The sequence below is a fragment of the Camelus ferus genome, chromosome X (assembly GCF_009834535.1).
Source record: "Camelus ferus isolate YT-003-E chromosome X, BCGSAC_Cfer_1.0, whole genome shotgun sequence".
NCBI classification, from domain to species: Eukaryota; Metazoa; Chordata; class Mammalia; order Artiodactyla; family Camelidae; genus Camelus; species Camelus ferus.
In genome coordinates this window covers 16769699-16783575 of record NC_045732.1, presented here as the reverse complement: position 1 = coordinate 16783575, position 13877 = coordinate 16769699, and the positions used below count along the sequence as shown (strand labels likewise).

General features: G+C 43.1%; 1 protein-coding gene across 8 annotated transcripts in view; it reads right to left on the bottom strand.

Annotated features, from left to right (window-relative positions):
• Nucleotides 1-13877, bottom strand: part of TCEANC (transcription elongation factor A N-terminal and central domain containing) — a 41788-nt gene that overhangs the window by 23953 nt on the left and 3958 nt on the right. For 6 of the 8 annotated variants that reach the window (XR_004318234.1, XR_004318231.1, XR_004318235.1 and 3 more), the window contains exon 3: nt 4414-10554. Coding sequence is in view for 1 of the 8 variants with exons in the window: in XM_032475784.1 (XP_032331675.1) it covers nt 9379-10437 (1059 nt within the window). In the remaining 7 variants the exon portion in view is untranslated. Of the gene's footprint in view, nt 1-3899; nt 10555-13877 lie in introns of those variants that run through there. The other 2 variants (XR_004318233.1, XM_032475784.1) reach the window with 2 other exon arrangements.

The window sequence follows — 13877 nt, the reverse complement described above, 5'->3', positions numbered from 1 at the left end:
GACATGATTTGATTTGAATATTTCCCAGGATCACTCTGGCTGTTGTGCTGGAAATATCTAGGGGGCAAGAGGGGAAGTCAGACAACCACTTAGCAAGGTAATGTGGCCATCCAGGTGGGGGATGATGCTGGCCAAGATGCAGGACGGGGACAGAGAACATAATGTGATCAGATTCTGGATATTTTTAACAGCTTTACTGAAGAATAATATACATACAATAAAAAGCACTCATTTTAAGTGCTCGGTTCAATGATTTGTGGAGCGTTTGTACAGAGTTTTAGAGTTGGGCACTCATCACCGCAATCCAACTATAGAACATCTCCATCACCCCAGCTGGATCCCTTGTGCCCATGAGCGGTTACTGCCCATCCCCACGCCCAGCCCCTGGCAACTACTCATCTACTTTCCGTCTCTGTGGGTTGGCCTATTCTGGAAGTTTCATATAAATGGACCAGCTTCCTTCACTTAGCAAATGTTTCCAAAGTGCAGCCTTGCTATAGCATGTATCAGTCCTGCATTCCTCCATATTACTGAAAAGTATTTCTTTTGAATGAATAGACCATATTTTCATCCATTCACCAGCTGCTGCACATCTGGATTGTTCCCACTTTTTTGACTATTTTGAATAATACTGCTATGAACAGTCACATGCAAGTCTTTGGACGTGTTTTCACTTCTCTTGGATATGTACCAAGGTGCGGAGTTGCTGGGTCGTACAGTACATCTTGGTTTAACTTCTTAAGAAACTGCCAAACTATTTTCCAAAGTGGCTGCACCATTCTACATTCCCACTAGCACTGTACAGGGGCTCCAATTTCTCCACCTCCTCTCCAACATCTGTTGTCTTCCCAGTTGTTGATTGTAGCAATCCTAGTGCGGGTGAGGTGGCATCTCGTGCCGGTTTTGATTTGCATTTCCCTAATGACTAATGATGTTGGGTATCTTTTCACGGGCTTACTGGCCATCCCAGTATCTTCTTTCATCTTCTTTGGTGAAGTGTCTATTCAAATCTTTTGCCCATTTTTGAGTTGGATTTCTGGGTATATATTTGGAATAGAACCAGCAGGATTTGCCGACTGATTGGAAGTTCGATGGGGAAGAGAGGCATCCATCATGCCTTCCAGGTTTTCAGCTCAAGTTATACAGGTATGGATTGCCCTGAAGTGGACAAGCGGTACTGAAGAGAAGATCAGAAGCTTGATTTTAAACATGTTAAGGTTGAGATGCTTATTAGATATCCAAGCAGAGTTTTCAAGTAGGCTGTTAGATTTACGGGCCTGGAATTCAGAGGAGAGATGCAGGCCTGAAGATAAGGAACTGAAGTCATCAGCATATAGATGGTACAGAGAGCCATGGAACTAGACAAATCAACAAAGGAATGAATGTAGACATCGAAGGTGACCAAGGGCTAAATTCTGGACACTCCAAAGTTAAGAGATCAGGAAAATAATGAGGAAGCAGCAAATAACACTGACACAGAGTGGCCAGTAAGAGGGAAAACCAGAGAAAGTGTGACCTATTACAAGTCACGTGGGAAAAAAAGTGTTCTCAAGAAGGAAGCTAGTGTGTCAATTGCTGCTGATAGGTTTCAGGGCTGTCCCTTGGATTTAGCTACGTGGAAGATGGAGGTGGCTGGTGACCAAGACAAGTGGAAAGACCAGTGTTGGCTAGGAACTGGGGCATTTCACCCAATGGTGTAAGTGGGAAGGCACAGTTCTCCAGCCCAGTTGCTGTGGACAGGCCAGCCTTTCGCAAGCTGGAACATGTAACAGATGAATCACTGAGGACTTAGTGAAAAGACAGATTTGGATTCAAGAGGTCTGGGATGGGGCCCCCGTTTCTGTATTTGCCCCCAGGTGATGCTGATGCCGCTGATCCCAGGGCCTCACTGTGAGCAGCGAGAGTGTGCAGCTGATTTTCTCTGCAGCTTCTTTTCTGAATACAGATCTAACCAGGGACATAAATGGGAACTGCTCTGGGCTGATTCTGGCTGATTTGCTATGGCGCAAGGGCTTGATGTCACTGACAGTGTAGCTCAAATCTGGGACTTGAGAACTAGGGAAGAAACATAAGGAGCGATGATTGTGGATGCAAGCTTTAGCCCTACTTGTTGTGTGACTGATAGAAGGAGGGATCTTCTATGCAGAAATGCAGAGGCCAGGGCCTAGCACAGTCCCTGGACAGAGGCCACTGCCTGCTGGATGACTCCTTTTTATCTGTCAGTGTGAACTGGCGGGACACCGCCTGGAAGGCCCCTGTGAGGCAGACTGCCATTATTCCTCCATTATATGTAAGAGTAACTGGGATGCTAAAGGTTCAGAACGACTCACTGGGATAAATATCCAACAGAGATCCTGTTTCCAGTTCCCTCCCTCGGTCCGTTTGATTTTCTCAGTTATGTATATTATTTGTCAGAATTTTCCCATTATACATTATTACAAGGTATTTGATATAGTTCCCTGTGCTATCGGTCCTTGTTATTTATCTATTTTATATAGTTTCTATTTGTCAATCTCAAACTCCTAATTTACCCCTCCCCACTCGTGTTCTCTCAGGCAACCACAAATTTGTTTTCTACGTCTGAGTCTTTTCTCTTTTGTAAATAAGTTCATTTGTATCATCTACTTATATGCCTCATATAAGTGATATCATGTGATATTTGTCTTTCTCTGACTTACTTCACTTAGTCTGATAATCCCTAGGTCCATCCATGTTGCTGCCAATGGCATTTTTCATTCTTTTTTATGGCTGAGCAATATTCCATTGTGGATATATATCACAACTTCTTCATTCATCTGTCGATGCATTTGATTTTTTAAAATTATTTATTTTTTATTTTATTTTTTGGGGAGAGGTAATTAGGTTTACTTATGTTTGGAGGAAGTACTGGGGATTGAACCCAGGACTTTGTGTATGTTAAGCATGTGCTCTACCACTTGAGCTACACCCTTCCCCCACATTTGATTTTTTTTATAGTAGTTTATTGAGATACAATTCACACACCATAGAATTCACCCATTTAAAGGGTATAATTCAGTGGTGTTTAGCATAGTCACTGAGTTGTGCAACCATCACCACAATCAATTTTTGACCTTTTTCATCACCTCCCCAAAGGAGCCCCCATGCCCTTTAGCCACTGTCTCATTTAAAAATGACATTGAAATCCAGTAAAATGTCTGGACACTTCCTGCTCAGCAATTTATGAGATTTCACAAAGCCAGGGGGTGAAACTCCATCTGCTGTAGTGAAAAAACACTACAGAGACGGAAGTCCTCAGTCTGAGAAGACACTAAAGATGAGACCAGAAGGCCTGGTGGACTCAAAGATGCCAACACACGGGACACTGAAACCCGGGAGTCGTTTCCTGTCAGATGTGGTGAACATCTACTTCAGCTGACCCCGACAGAGGGCACATGGTTCCCTGGCCGGGGGACAGAGTGAAGTGGGACACTGGCTGGACAGCCCTGGCTACACTGTGGCTGGGGGACGAAAATGGAAAGTGGTTTGCAGCCCTGAGGCTTCAGTCACTCACGGTCAGGCACCCCAGGGGGTTCCAGCCAGGTGACTCGGCCCCTTCCCGGCACCCTTGAAAATCTCTCAATTTTGTGTTTCAACTCACAACGGTGAAATAGGCAAATTATGATACCATTTTGATTATTTAAAAGCAAATACTGGGAGCTCTCTCTGTTTACACACATTCCAAAACTGAATATATTACAATAATAATGAGGTTTCTGAATGGGTCACGTTTTAATTTGCTTATTAATTATATCTGTAACTTTTCCCTGTTTCAGATTTTTAAAAAATATATGTCATCATATGAAAAAGATTAGTGACTACTTGGAACCTATTCTTATTTGTACCTTATTTACATTTTAAAAAAAAAAAGCAAGAATATGTCCAACAAATTTATTTTAATTCTATTTTGTTTCACTGTCTTCCAAGGACGTCTGTGATAATTTAACAACGGATACAAGACAGCTTGGCTATTTCCTCATAATTGATTATTATCTGTGTTACATACTCTCCCCTAGCTCATAGAGGAAGAGAATGAAAATGTAAAGGCCGCTATATTTTATAGGAAATGGTATTTTAAACCGCATTCATAGGCCGCCTCTCTCTCTTCCTCCTCTTCAACGGCCCGCACTCTGTCTATGAAGTGTGTACCTACTTTTACTTTAACCTGAGCACCTAACCCTCACACCTCGTGGCCTTTCTCTTGCCTTTTGAAACAGCCTACACACTATGCAGTATGTATTCCTCTAAATAAATCTACCTTTACTCAAAAAAGAAAAACCCTGCATTTATACACTTATAGTTCTCACATTCATAAAAAACATATAACATATAAATGTCCCTTTAAAACTACATGTTTTCGGTTTTTAAAATTTAAGTATTTAAAAAGTCACTTACTTTTTAGAAAACCAGATAAATCACATGGGTGCCACAAGAAGGATCAGGAAGTTTCCCCTGCATCAGGAGAGCCGGCAACCCCTGCCAAGTGTTCCTGGCTGGTCTCTCCACGGGGGGAGGAGTGTACAGCACTGTGCTAAGGTGGACTCTGTAAACCACACGCTCCTGTCACTGAAAAAAACCGCAATTGAAAACCAGTTGTACTTTGTGTGGAATTAACAGGAAGCTTGGACATTTCTGGAAGCAAAGTGATGTGCAAAAAACCCAAACCCCACCTGTTTATTAGGAACAGTCCTGGCTTTTGTCTTTGGGCAAGTAACAATCTCTCGCAGCCTGTTTTCTCATCTCTAAAATGCTGGCAGGGTACTTATGAAGATTAAATGAGATGCTGTACGTAAAGTGCTAGGAATTTAGCAAATCAGGTTCCCACTTCCTCTGCCTGGCTAACTTCATCTCAAGATTTACCCTAAGGGTTGCAGCCTTTGTAAAGCCCTCCCTGGCCCTCCCAGGTCAGGCATCAGGCATCAGGCACCAGGCTCACCTCTTCGCCCTCCGCACCCGGCAAAGTATAAAGTGATGTGCAATCATGACTGATGAGCATTTCTGGTAAAGCACAGTAACATGTCTGGAAATCTAATTTTAAATAACAATGCAAATAGAATTATATGAAGTCATTGGTTCTTCCTTCAGATTGTGGGCTCTTCTGAAAGCAAGAAGGCACCTTTTATAATCTAGGTACTTACAGTAAATACCACTGAGGGATATAAAAATATTTCAGTAAAATACTTTGTGTTTACTGGGAAGTTATAAATAACAAAGCAATCTGACCTAAAAGACGAAGGCCCAGCCCTCGCAAAGGCAGTGGAGCGCTGCCAGCTGCAGGCTTCCTGACTGGTGTTTAGAAATGGTACTAGGGAATGAAAGGAACCTCTCATCACAGAAGTGCTCAGGGAAGAGACAGAGCTGCAATTGTATCTCACTTTCTGTCTCAAAAAAAGTAACATGGAGAAAAGGAGAGTGATGTGTGAAGTCCCGTGAAGAGAGTCCTTCAACATTCAGGTATAACAACTGATGCTTATGCCCTGTGCAGTTATCCCCCTGTAACCATGGCAACCAGGATGCAGGCTCTACTTGTGCTGAATTTCTGTGCTGTTTGTTGTTTTTTCTTATGAGCCTTGGGTTGGGAATTTAGGGTTGATTGTATGAAACAATCATTTGCAAAACTGCCAATGAAGGGAAGGAAAAAAATCTTTTTTCCTCTCACCATCGAGGTTCCTGGCTGGGGCTCCAATAACAAAAGACAGATTGACAAGAAGAAAGCATACATGTGTACTTAATATATTTAGTTTTATGTGACCTGGGAGCCTTCATAAGGAAATGAAGTCCCAAAGAAACAGTTACACGGGAGTGTTTGTATACTAGGTTTGAGGAAGAGTGGGAAGTCGTGGGGAAATGTGAAAGGACAAAGGGCATGAGCTAACGGTCGTCAACTGAGGGAGACCCAGCAACGCTTCTGTGTTCAGATGCCCCCCCAGCGTCCCTCATCTGCACAGATAAGGATGCTCCCTTCCTCCGGTGTGGGGAGGGCACCTCTCACTCGAGGGTCTTATGACTTGCCTGAGGGGAAGGTCAGAGAGTCCTTCTAGCACCTGCCATTTCTCAAGTTCCTTCAGCTTGAAATAGTTACTATGCAAAAGTGCCAGACTTTGGGGTAGTGTGTCCTCAATCCCATCACCAAGGACTTTGTCAACTATGAGGACACAGGGATACCAGTCTTTGTGTACTCGTTTGAAGCCAGTTAAATGACATTTTGACATTTGGGCCATTGCTCCGGCCACCTAGCTGGTGACCCGGTGACTGTCTTTGCTTCCCTCCCCATCTAACTTAACATGGCAGCCAGGGGGACCCTTCCTCAAGGGCATTCAAATCTTATCACTACCAACCCCTTTGCTTCAATGGCTTCCCAGCAAGCTTGGAAAAAATCCCAAAGTCCTGACCATGACCGACCAGGGCCCTCACAAACCGGAAGGCTTTTAGAAGTCACCTCTCATCCTTCTGCCCCTTGCCACTGCACAGCAGCTCCAGTGGAATCTTCCGGTGCCTAGTCTGTGTCAGGAATCCTCCCATCCTGGGGCCTTTGTACTTGCTGCTCCCATAAAAATGATTTTAAATTAAATGAAAGCTCCTTTACCCCATGAGCAATTTAAAGGAAAAACCCTTTCTTTTTAGGAGATAAAACATAGGATGTAAAAGAATTATGATCTCTACTGAGATGATGTAATGCTCTCTCATTGACTAAAAGGAAAAAAACCCAGATGACTGTTTTCAGATCTCCAGTTGCGAAAGTCACTGACAAAGTTGAAACGAAATGAGGAAGACTCCCCAGATTTTTATATCTTGGAGAGTAAAGAAATTTCCATCTCAAGTGCTTTCATCTGTCTGCAAATTAGGTTTGCAAAATTCCAGTATAAATAAAAATTACCAAAAAAAAAAAAACCCACCCCTAAAAACACACAAAAAAACCCCCAAACCAAAAAACAAACTCTGACATGAACTAATCACACATGGTTTTCATGTGCTGTGCTCTTTCATAACCACTGAATAGGTTTTAAGATCATTCCAAGTCACATGAAACCGCACTCTGTGAAACTTGAAGTTTTAGGCGACTTTGCAAGTTTTTCTTTAAAAGACCATCTGGTACATCACAACACCAGTCCTGGGAAGCCATGGGGGTTAAAGGCGTCAAAAGAGAATTCACACTTGATGGCCTCAAGCAGATTTCTTCAAAGCCATTTGAAAACACACATGTATTTCAGTTTTCTGCACCTTTAGGGGAATTCTGTCATGAGACAGTCAAACCGTGCCTTCAGCTAGGCCTTCAGAACTCTGACAAAGGAAGTTAGGAGAGTGAGGAGAAAGGAATGGGTGAGAATGTGTAGGTTTGTAGATAACTCACAAGTAAACTAGGTAAAACTCTAAAAATTTAACTTCTATGCATTTTTAAAAGAGAAAAAAAATCAGCTGTAATCACATAGGCTTGTTGTAGTTAATCATGATACAGATTGGTTAAACACTGTTTACAAAGGCCTGGAAGAAGTAATTTCCTCTTCACTTATTAGAGAAATGTAGGTAGAGTCAAAGGCTGAGGCAATGGACTTCCTCTGACAGATGAATGCCTATTTTTACAAAAGCAAAATTGGAACTTCAGACCTCAAGGGGTTCTGAGGATGCCCCCCTCAAAATATGCTGTCCTGGCATAAGGATCATTCTGAGCTGGAAGTAAATGAGAAAAGGCAGGCACAGGATGAGCTCTCTGCCCTCCCCTTATTTGCCTGAGAGCAGAACCTAAGTTCCCCTTGTGAATTCCCCACCAGGAAGAGGGGAACAACCACATCACTGGAGGCAAGATGGCTCCAAGAAGGATCTACACAAACAAATCATACTAAATGACCATCATCTTCCATTCGTTCCCCCCTATCATTTACCTTCCCACAGTTTGCTGCCCCCAAAAGCCTAAAGCCCTTTTCCTTTGTCTTGTTACTTCTCTACAAATGTATTATGGTTTGTTCAAATGCTACAGAAGCCCAAGTTCTAACCATCCCTTTGAGTTACTCATCACTGACTTTCTCCTGCAGCTATGTGTGCTGCGTGCATAAATAAACTACTTTTCTCTTGTTTACCTGTCTTTTGTCGGTCCTATTTGCAGGGTCTCAGCTATAGATCCTAGGGTTTTTTTTTTTTTTCCTCTTCTGTAGGCCTTCAGAACAGGAAGGCTCCCTAACATCAGAAGCCAAATGACAAAAAGAGTCTATCTATATTCCCTGGAGAAGTTGCATGAAGGAAAAAAAATACACGACACCTCTGACTAAGCAAGAGGATGCAAAACAAAATTCTAACTGTAGGATTAGTCAGAGGGTTACCTTTCAGGGTTCAAGAGAGACCTGTAAAGTGAGAAGGGAAAAGAAAGGAGAAAATAACAAAGCTCTCATTCCCCAGTGCTGGAGCCTAAAGACAGTGTTCATTTCATCCCATGTCTCCAGGACTGTTTCTCTAAAGTCAATATTGAAGCAGTCTGGGACAGTGAATTTCCAGGAAGAAAATCTGGGAGCTGTTCAAGTTGGGCTATGTACGGTTGTGTCACTTGGGCAAGTCATGGCACCTCTGTGGATGTTTCCTCAACTGTGAAGTGTACAGAAGAACCTTCTTTTCTTAAAGGTGTGAAAGGATCATGTGACAGCCTGTGGATGAGCAGTTCTCAACTCCGACTGCATCTTACAATATCTTGAGGAAATTAACTACACAATCAATGAATAAATATAGCTTGAGGGATTATGACAGAAATGCTGATGCCTGGGTTGCGTCCCATAGATCCAGATGTAACCGTTCCAGGGTGGGCCCTCCGCATCCGTGGGTTTTCAAAACTCCCCAGATGATGCTAATATGCATCCAGTGCTGAGAACTATCGCTGCGGAAGCACCTTTCCAAATATCCTGAAGAGGATCACCCAGGGATCCTGCCAAGATGTGGATGTAGATTCGGATTCTGTACTGTGGGGCCTGAGAGTCTGCATTTCGAACAGACTCCAAGGTTATGCTGAGCAGCTCAAGTACTAAATGGCCACAAAGTACAATGCAGGGGGGAGGGTAATAGCTCAGCGGTAGAGCACGTGCTTAGCATGCACAAGGTCCTGGGTTCAATCCCTAGTACCTCCATTAAAAAAATAATAATAAAATTGTAGGATGCAATATTAAAAAAAAAAAAAGAGCCAATGCAACAGGCACCCACTCTTTCTCCCCAAACTATCAACTTTTAGTGACAGTCGTGTGAGCTTCAGCTAATGACTCTCTTTCCTTCTTTGTAGGATTGCTTTAAGAATAGTGTGTAAGATTTTAGGAACAAGCATAAAAGGCTGGTACAGAAACAGGCACCCCTCCAGTTATCTGTTAAGAGAACACCCACGTATAACTATAAGCACACCCACTTGCTGTGGTACCACTGCTCCCCACATTCACTGCAGATGACATAGGTCATCTGTTCCTCATCTGGCTGGGAGTTCCGCACCCAGCTGGGAAGGAAGAGAGTCCCTCTGGAGATCACGGTGACTTTGCAGTTGAATTTCTCGCAGCGTCTGCATTTTATGTTCCTGGTCTGTGTGCCCTCTACCGCTTGGGGAAGGGAATGTTCTCGTATGCAAGCTTCTGTGTAGGAGGCTCTCAGCTGCTTCAGTTCCTTGCTTGCCATGTCCATGATGGTCATTTCGGCAAATTCTCTTGGGGACATGGTCCCAGAGAGCAAGTTTTGTCTTAAGTGAGTGTTTTGGGGGTTCTTCAGATTGGCCACTTTGCTTCGCACACAAGCTTTATATTTTCTGAGGTTCTTCGAGTAAAGGGTAAAAAGGTGCTCTTCAATTTCTTGTGCAAAGCTGCGCCACAGATCGGCTCTGGGCGGATCTGCGGGAAAACGAGCGAGAGCTTCATACAGCAGCTCGGTGCACTTAGCTCTGACGGGCACTGCGGGAGCCGGCAGCTCGCCTGCTCTCTTGTCGGCGGGTTTAGGGTCACCAGCCCCAGCACGCGCTGCCTCAGGCTCCACTCCACCAGGGCTATTTTCCGGCACGGACACTGCAGCGGCTTCTGCAACATCTTGGGATGCTTGCAGAGAATTAGAGCTGGAGCGGCCCCGGACCTCATCCTGATTTAGGTCAGGAGAAAGCCCTTGATTTTCTTCTGGATTTCCACCTGAAGGGAACAGCTTAGGGCTACCCCTGGGTTTGCAGTGAGTATCCTGATACAGAGCTTTCCACTTGGACAGCAAACATTTGGCTTTCTTTTTCAAAGGCACCGTGGGGCAGTTCTTGAGGACTGTGTACACGGCCCTGACCACCTCTGTCTCCTGGAGATGCTCCTTAGTCACGCAAAGAGATTCTAGCTCAGTAAGGGGGTTGCCAAGATCCTCAAAATTCCTTTTAGACATCAGTTGCTCAATAAGGGAAGCTCTGGCAGCTATCTGCTTCTTGTCAGACATCCTTTCGGCTGCAAAGAAAAGAGAAGAGAGGTTTCCGTTTTCTCAAGCTTGCGTTTGCCAGTCGCAGTTTCCTGATGAGACCATAGTGCTCTCTGCCAGCTACCTAGGCAGTGTTCTCTGAAAGAGTTAGGTAATAAAAATGGGTGCAACACGTTAGAAAATGCAACCTGCAATGCAGTATGGTTTTGTTTCAAAAGTTTGATTCTCTATAGTTTAAAAAAAAAAAGGGGGGGGCCCCTCTAAACAGCTTCTGCAGTAACAGTTGCTTAAAAGAGGCTGGCTGAAAGATCTGCTGTAACTTTTCCATCGCTAATTGTACAAATCGCTGATCTTTCCAGATCAAGATGAGTCAGCTCCTTGGTGTGGAATCTGGTGGTTATGCTCAGGATGAAATCACGCCCGTCTCAGCGTCAACAGGGGAAGGCCGAGGAGGCTGGACTGCTTTCCCCCACGTTCAGCTACGGAACTCAACTCCTTGTTGATTTTATAGTATTTTGGGAGTACTTTTCTGAATATAAAAGCATGAGGCACAGGGTGAAAAGGGGATGCTGTTTAGCTGTCCAGAGGAATCTTAAGAAATGGTGAGAGAGCACCGGTGGGGAGGCAGCTGGACCCAGGTTAGATGGGCCTCAAAAGTCAACAAGCCACACTGTGCTGACATCTGAGTCTTCTGAACAATGGGGTAAAGGTTCAGACTATGCAATCCAGGGGGCTTATGACTTTGGACCAACTGGCCAGAGTTTGTGTGCATTAACTTTTTCCTTCTTTTTTTTTTTAACCTTTCAGGTGTAAAAAGTTCCTTAATGGTTATGTCTCTGTGAATCTCATCCTGGGCAAGCAAACGTTTACTTTATCTAACCAGTCTATATTTTTCTCTCCACGTCATGCATATAACTTTGCCTACAAAATACTTGTGGATCTAAATCTGCCCATTTGGGTCTAAGTGTGAACCTAAGCATCTTGGTGGCAGGGATGCTGCCTTTTCAAAGACCCATGGGCTCTCATTTTATAGCGCTCGATAGTAAGTAACTACCACTGAACACACACAGGCTAACAACACTGAAGCGATTACAGAGAGAATGAATGCAGCCTTCCTAGACATCATCTGATAAGTGCTATAAAATGTCAGGTCCTTTTAGTCAGAAATTCTACTTCTATAAATTTACTTTAAGGAAATGAGAGATGCGGAGGCTGTACATGTAAGAATTTTTTTCAAACGTAGAAGGAAGTATTAGGTTCCAAATGGTTAGACCTGCACATGAACGTTAACAGCAGCGTTATTCATAAAAGACAGAAAGTGGAAACAGTAAGCTATAATGAAAAAGAATATGAAAATGAATATATGCGTGTATACGTATGACTGGAACATGATGCTGTACGCCAGACATTGGCACAACATTGTAAACTGACAATACTTTAATAAAAAAAAATTTTTTTAAAGTGGAAACAATCCAAATGTCTATCAACTGAGGAACAGATAAACAAAATGTAGTGTACCCATACAATGGAATGTTATTTGTCAATAAAGTGAAATTCTGATACACACTACAACATGGATGAGCCTTGAAAACGCTATGCTAAATTAAAGACACAGAAGACCACATGTGGTATGATTCCATTCACATGAAATGTCCAGAATAGGCAAATCTAAAGAGACAGAAAGTAAATTAGTGGTAGACCAGGGCTGGGATAGAGGGAAGGGGGGAACGGGGAGGCAGAATGAAGAGCTGGGAAGCTACTAATGGGTACAGAGCTTTTCTTGGGGGAGGTGAAAAAGCTTCTCTAAAGCTGACTGTGGTGCTGGCTGCACAACTGTGAATACGCTAAAAGCCACTGAACAGGTGAGCTGTATGGGATATACATCGTATCTGAACAACGCTGTTATTTAAAAACAACATCTAGGGTCTGATCCAAATTTTTCTTTAAAAATCACATGTGAAGAGAAAAGGCCGAAAATAGATACACACAATTTCAGACAGGCATTTTCTGAATGGTAAGATTTTAAGTGATTTTTAAAAAACTAATTAACTAATTTTTTAATGGAGGTACTGGGGATCGAACCCTGGACCTCATGCAAGCTAAGCATGAGCTTTACCACTGAGCTATTACCCTCCCCTCTTTACGTGATTTCTGCTTGTTCTTTTACTCTTTTCTGTATTTTCTATAATGAGCATGTACTATTTTCATAATCAGAAAAGTTATTAGTCTAATATAATTTCACGAGAAGCCCTATACATTTACGGTATTTGCCCACTGAAAAATGGTGTGGTAAACGGATCAATCAACTTCTACCTCCCTCTGGAATCAGGACACCAGGAGGGGACCATCTCAGCTGGGGCTCTGCATTAGGACCAGCACTCATGATTTCCTCACAAGTCCGCTGCTGCATCGGAAACAGTTCACTCTCCCCTCAAACTCTGTCCCCAAACAGGAAGAATTACGTACCCAGGGCCACAACTCTGAGGCTCCTACTGGTGTTTCCCCACTGGACAGCTCAGAGGTGACCCAGACACCGAGGCTTGCGTTTTTACCCTGGATGGAGCTGGAGGGTAGACCATCTGGGCAGTCATTTTTTTTTTCTTTTTCTTTCTTTCTTTTTTTTTCAAGTCAGTTAACAGTCACTCAATGGGCCATTGATTCTGGATCTTAAGTGACTTTCTTTAATTAGTCATGAATCAGAAGAACCAGTACTTCAAGATCACTGTTTCCCCTTTTCAAATTTCACGTTTAAGGACTGAAAACAGGGGAGAGGGTAATAGCTCAGTGGTAGAGAGCATGCCTAGCATGTACGAGGTCCTGGGTTTAATCCCCAGTATTTCTATTAAAATAAATCCAAAAATAAAAATAGTAAACAATGTAAGTCAAGATGATAAGGTCTCAAGCAGCTCAATACACTTGAGCCCTCCCTCATCTGTTGGAAAATTTCCTAACAAAGAAATATCCATCCTGCCTGCATTCTATATATATTCTACATGCATCGCTACTGAACAAAGCAGGATTGAAGTTGGCTGGATGTCAGCAACGTGGTTAAAACAGGCTGGTGGAGAGTGCCCACGACCAGGTTAGGCAATATTTAACTCGGGTTGGAATTTCTCAACAAAGGGTCAGAGTTTCAAGGGGATCCTGAAGGAGAGTTTAACTGTAGCTTTAGGGCTCCAGTGTTCTGAGAGCATTATTTCTCTTACCAGCAAAACCTCTGCTGTGCTCATGGAAATCTACAGAAGTTAATGGATTCACATATAAGTACCTTGCTCTTCATTTCATGTTCTTTTATTTAGTGCCTTTCCATACTTTTTAATTTTTATTTTTAATTGTGGTAAAACATACACGCCGTATAATTTACCATCTTAACCATTTGTACGTGTAGGGCTCAGTAGCATTAAGTACATTCACATCATCGTGCAACCAACTTTCAGAACGCTTGTCGTCTTGCAAAACAA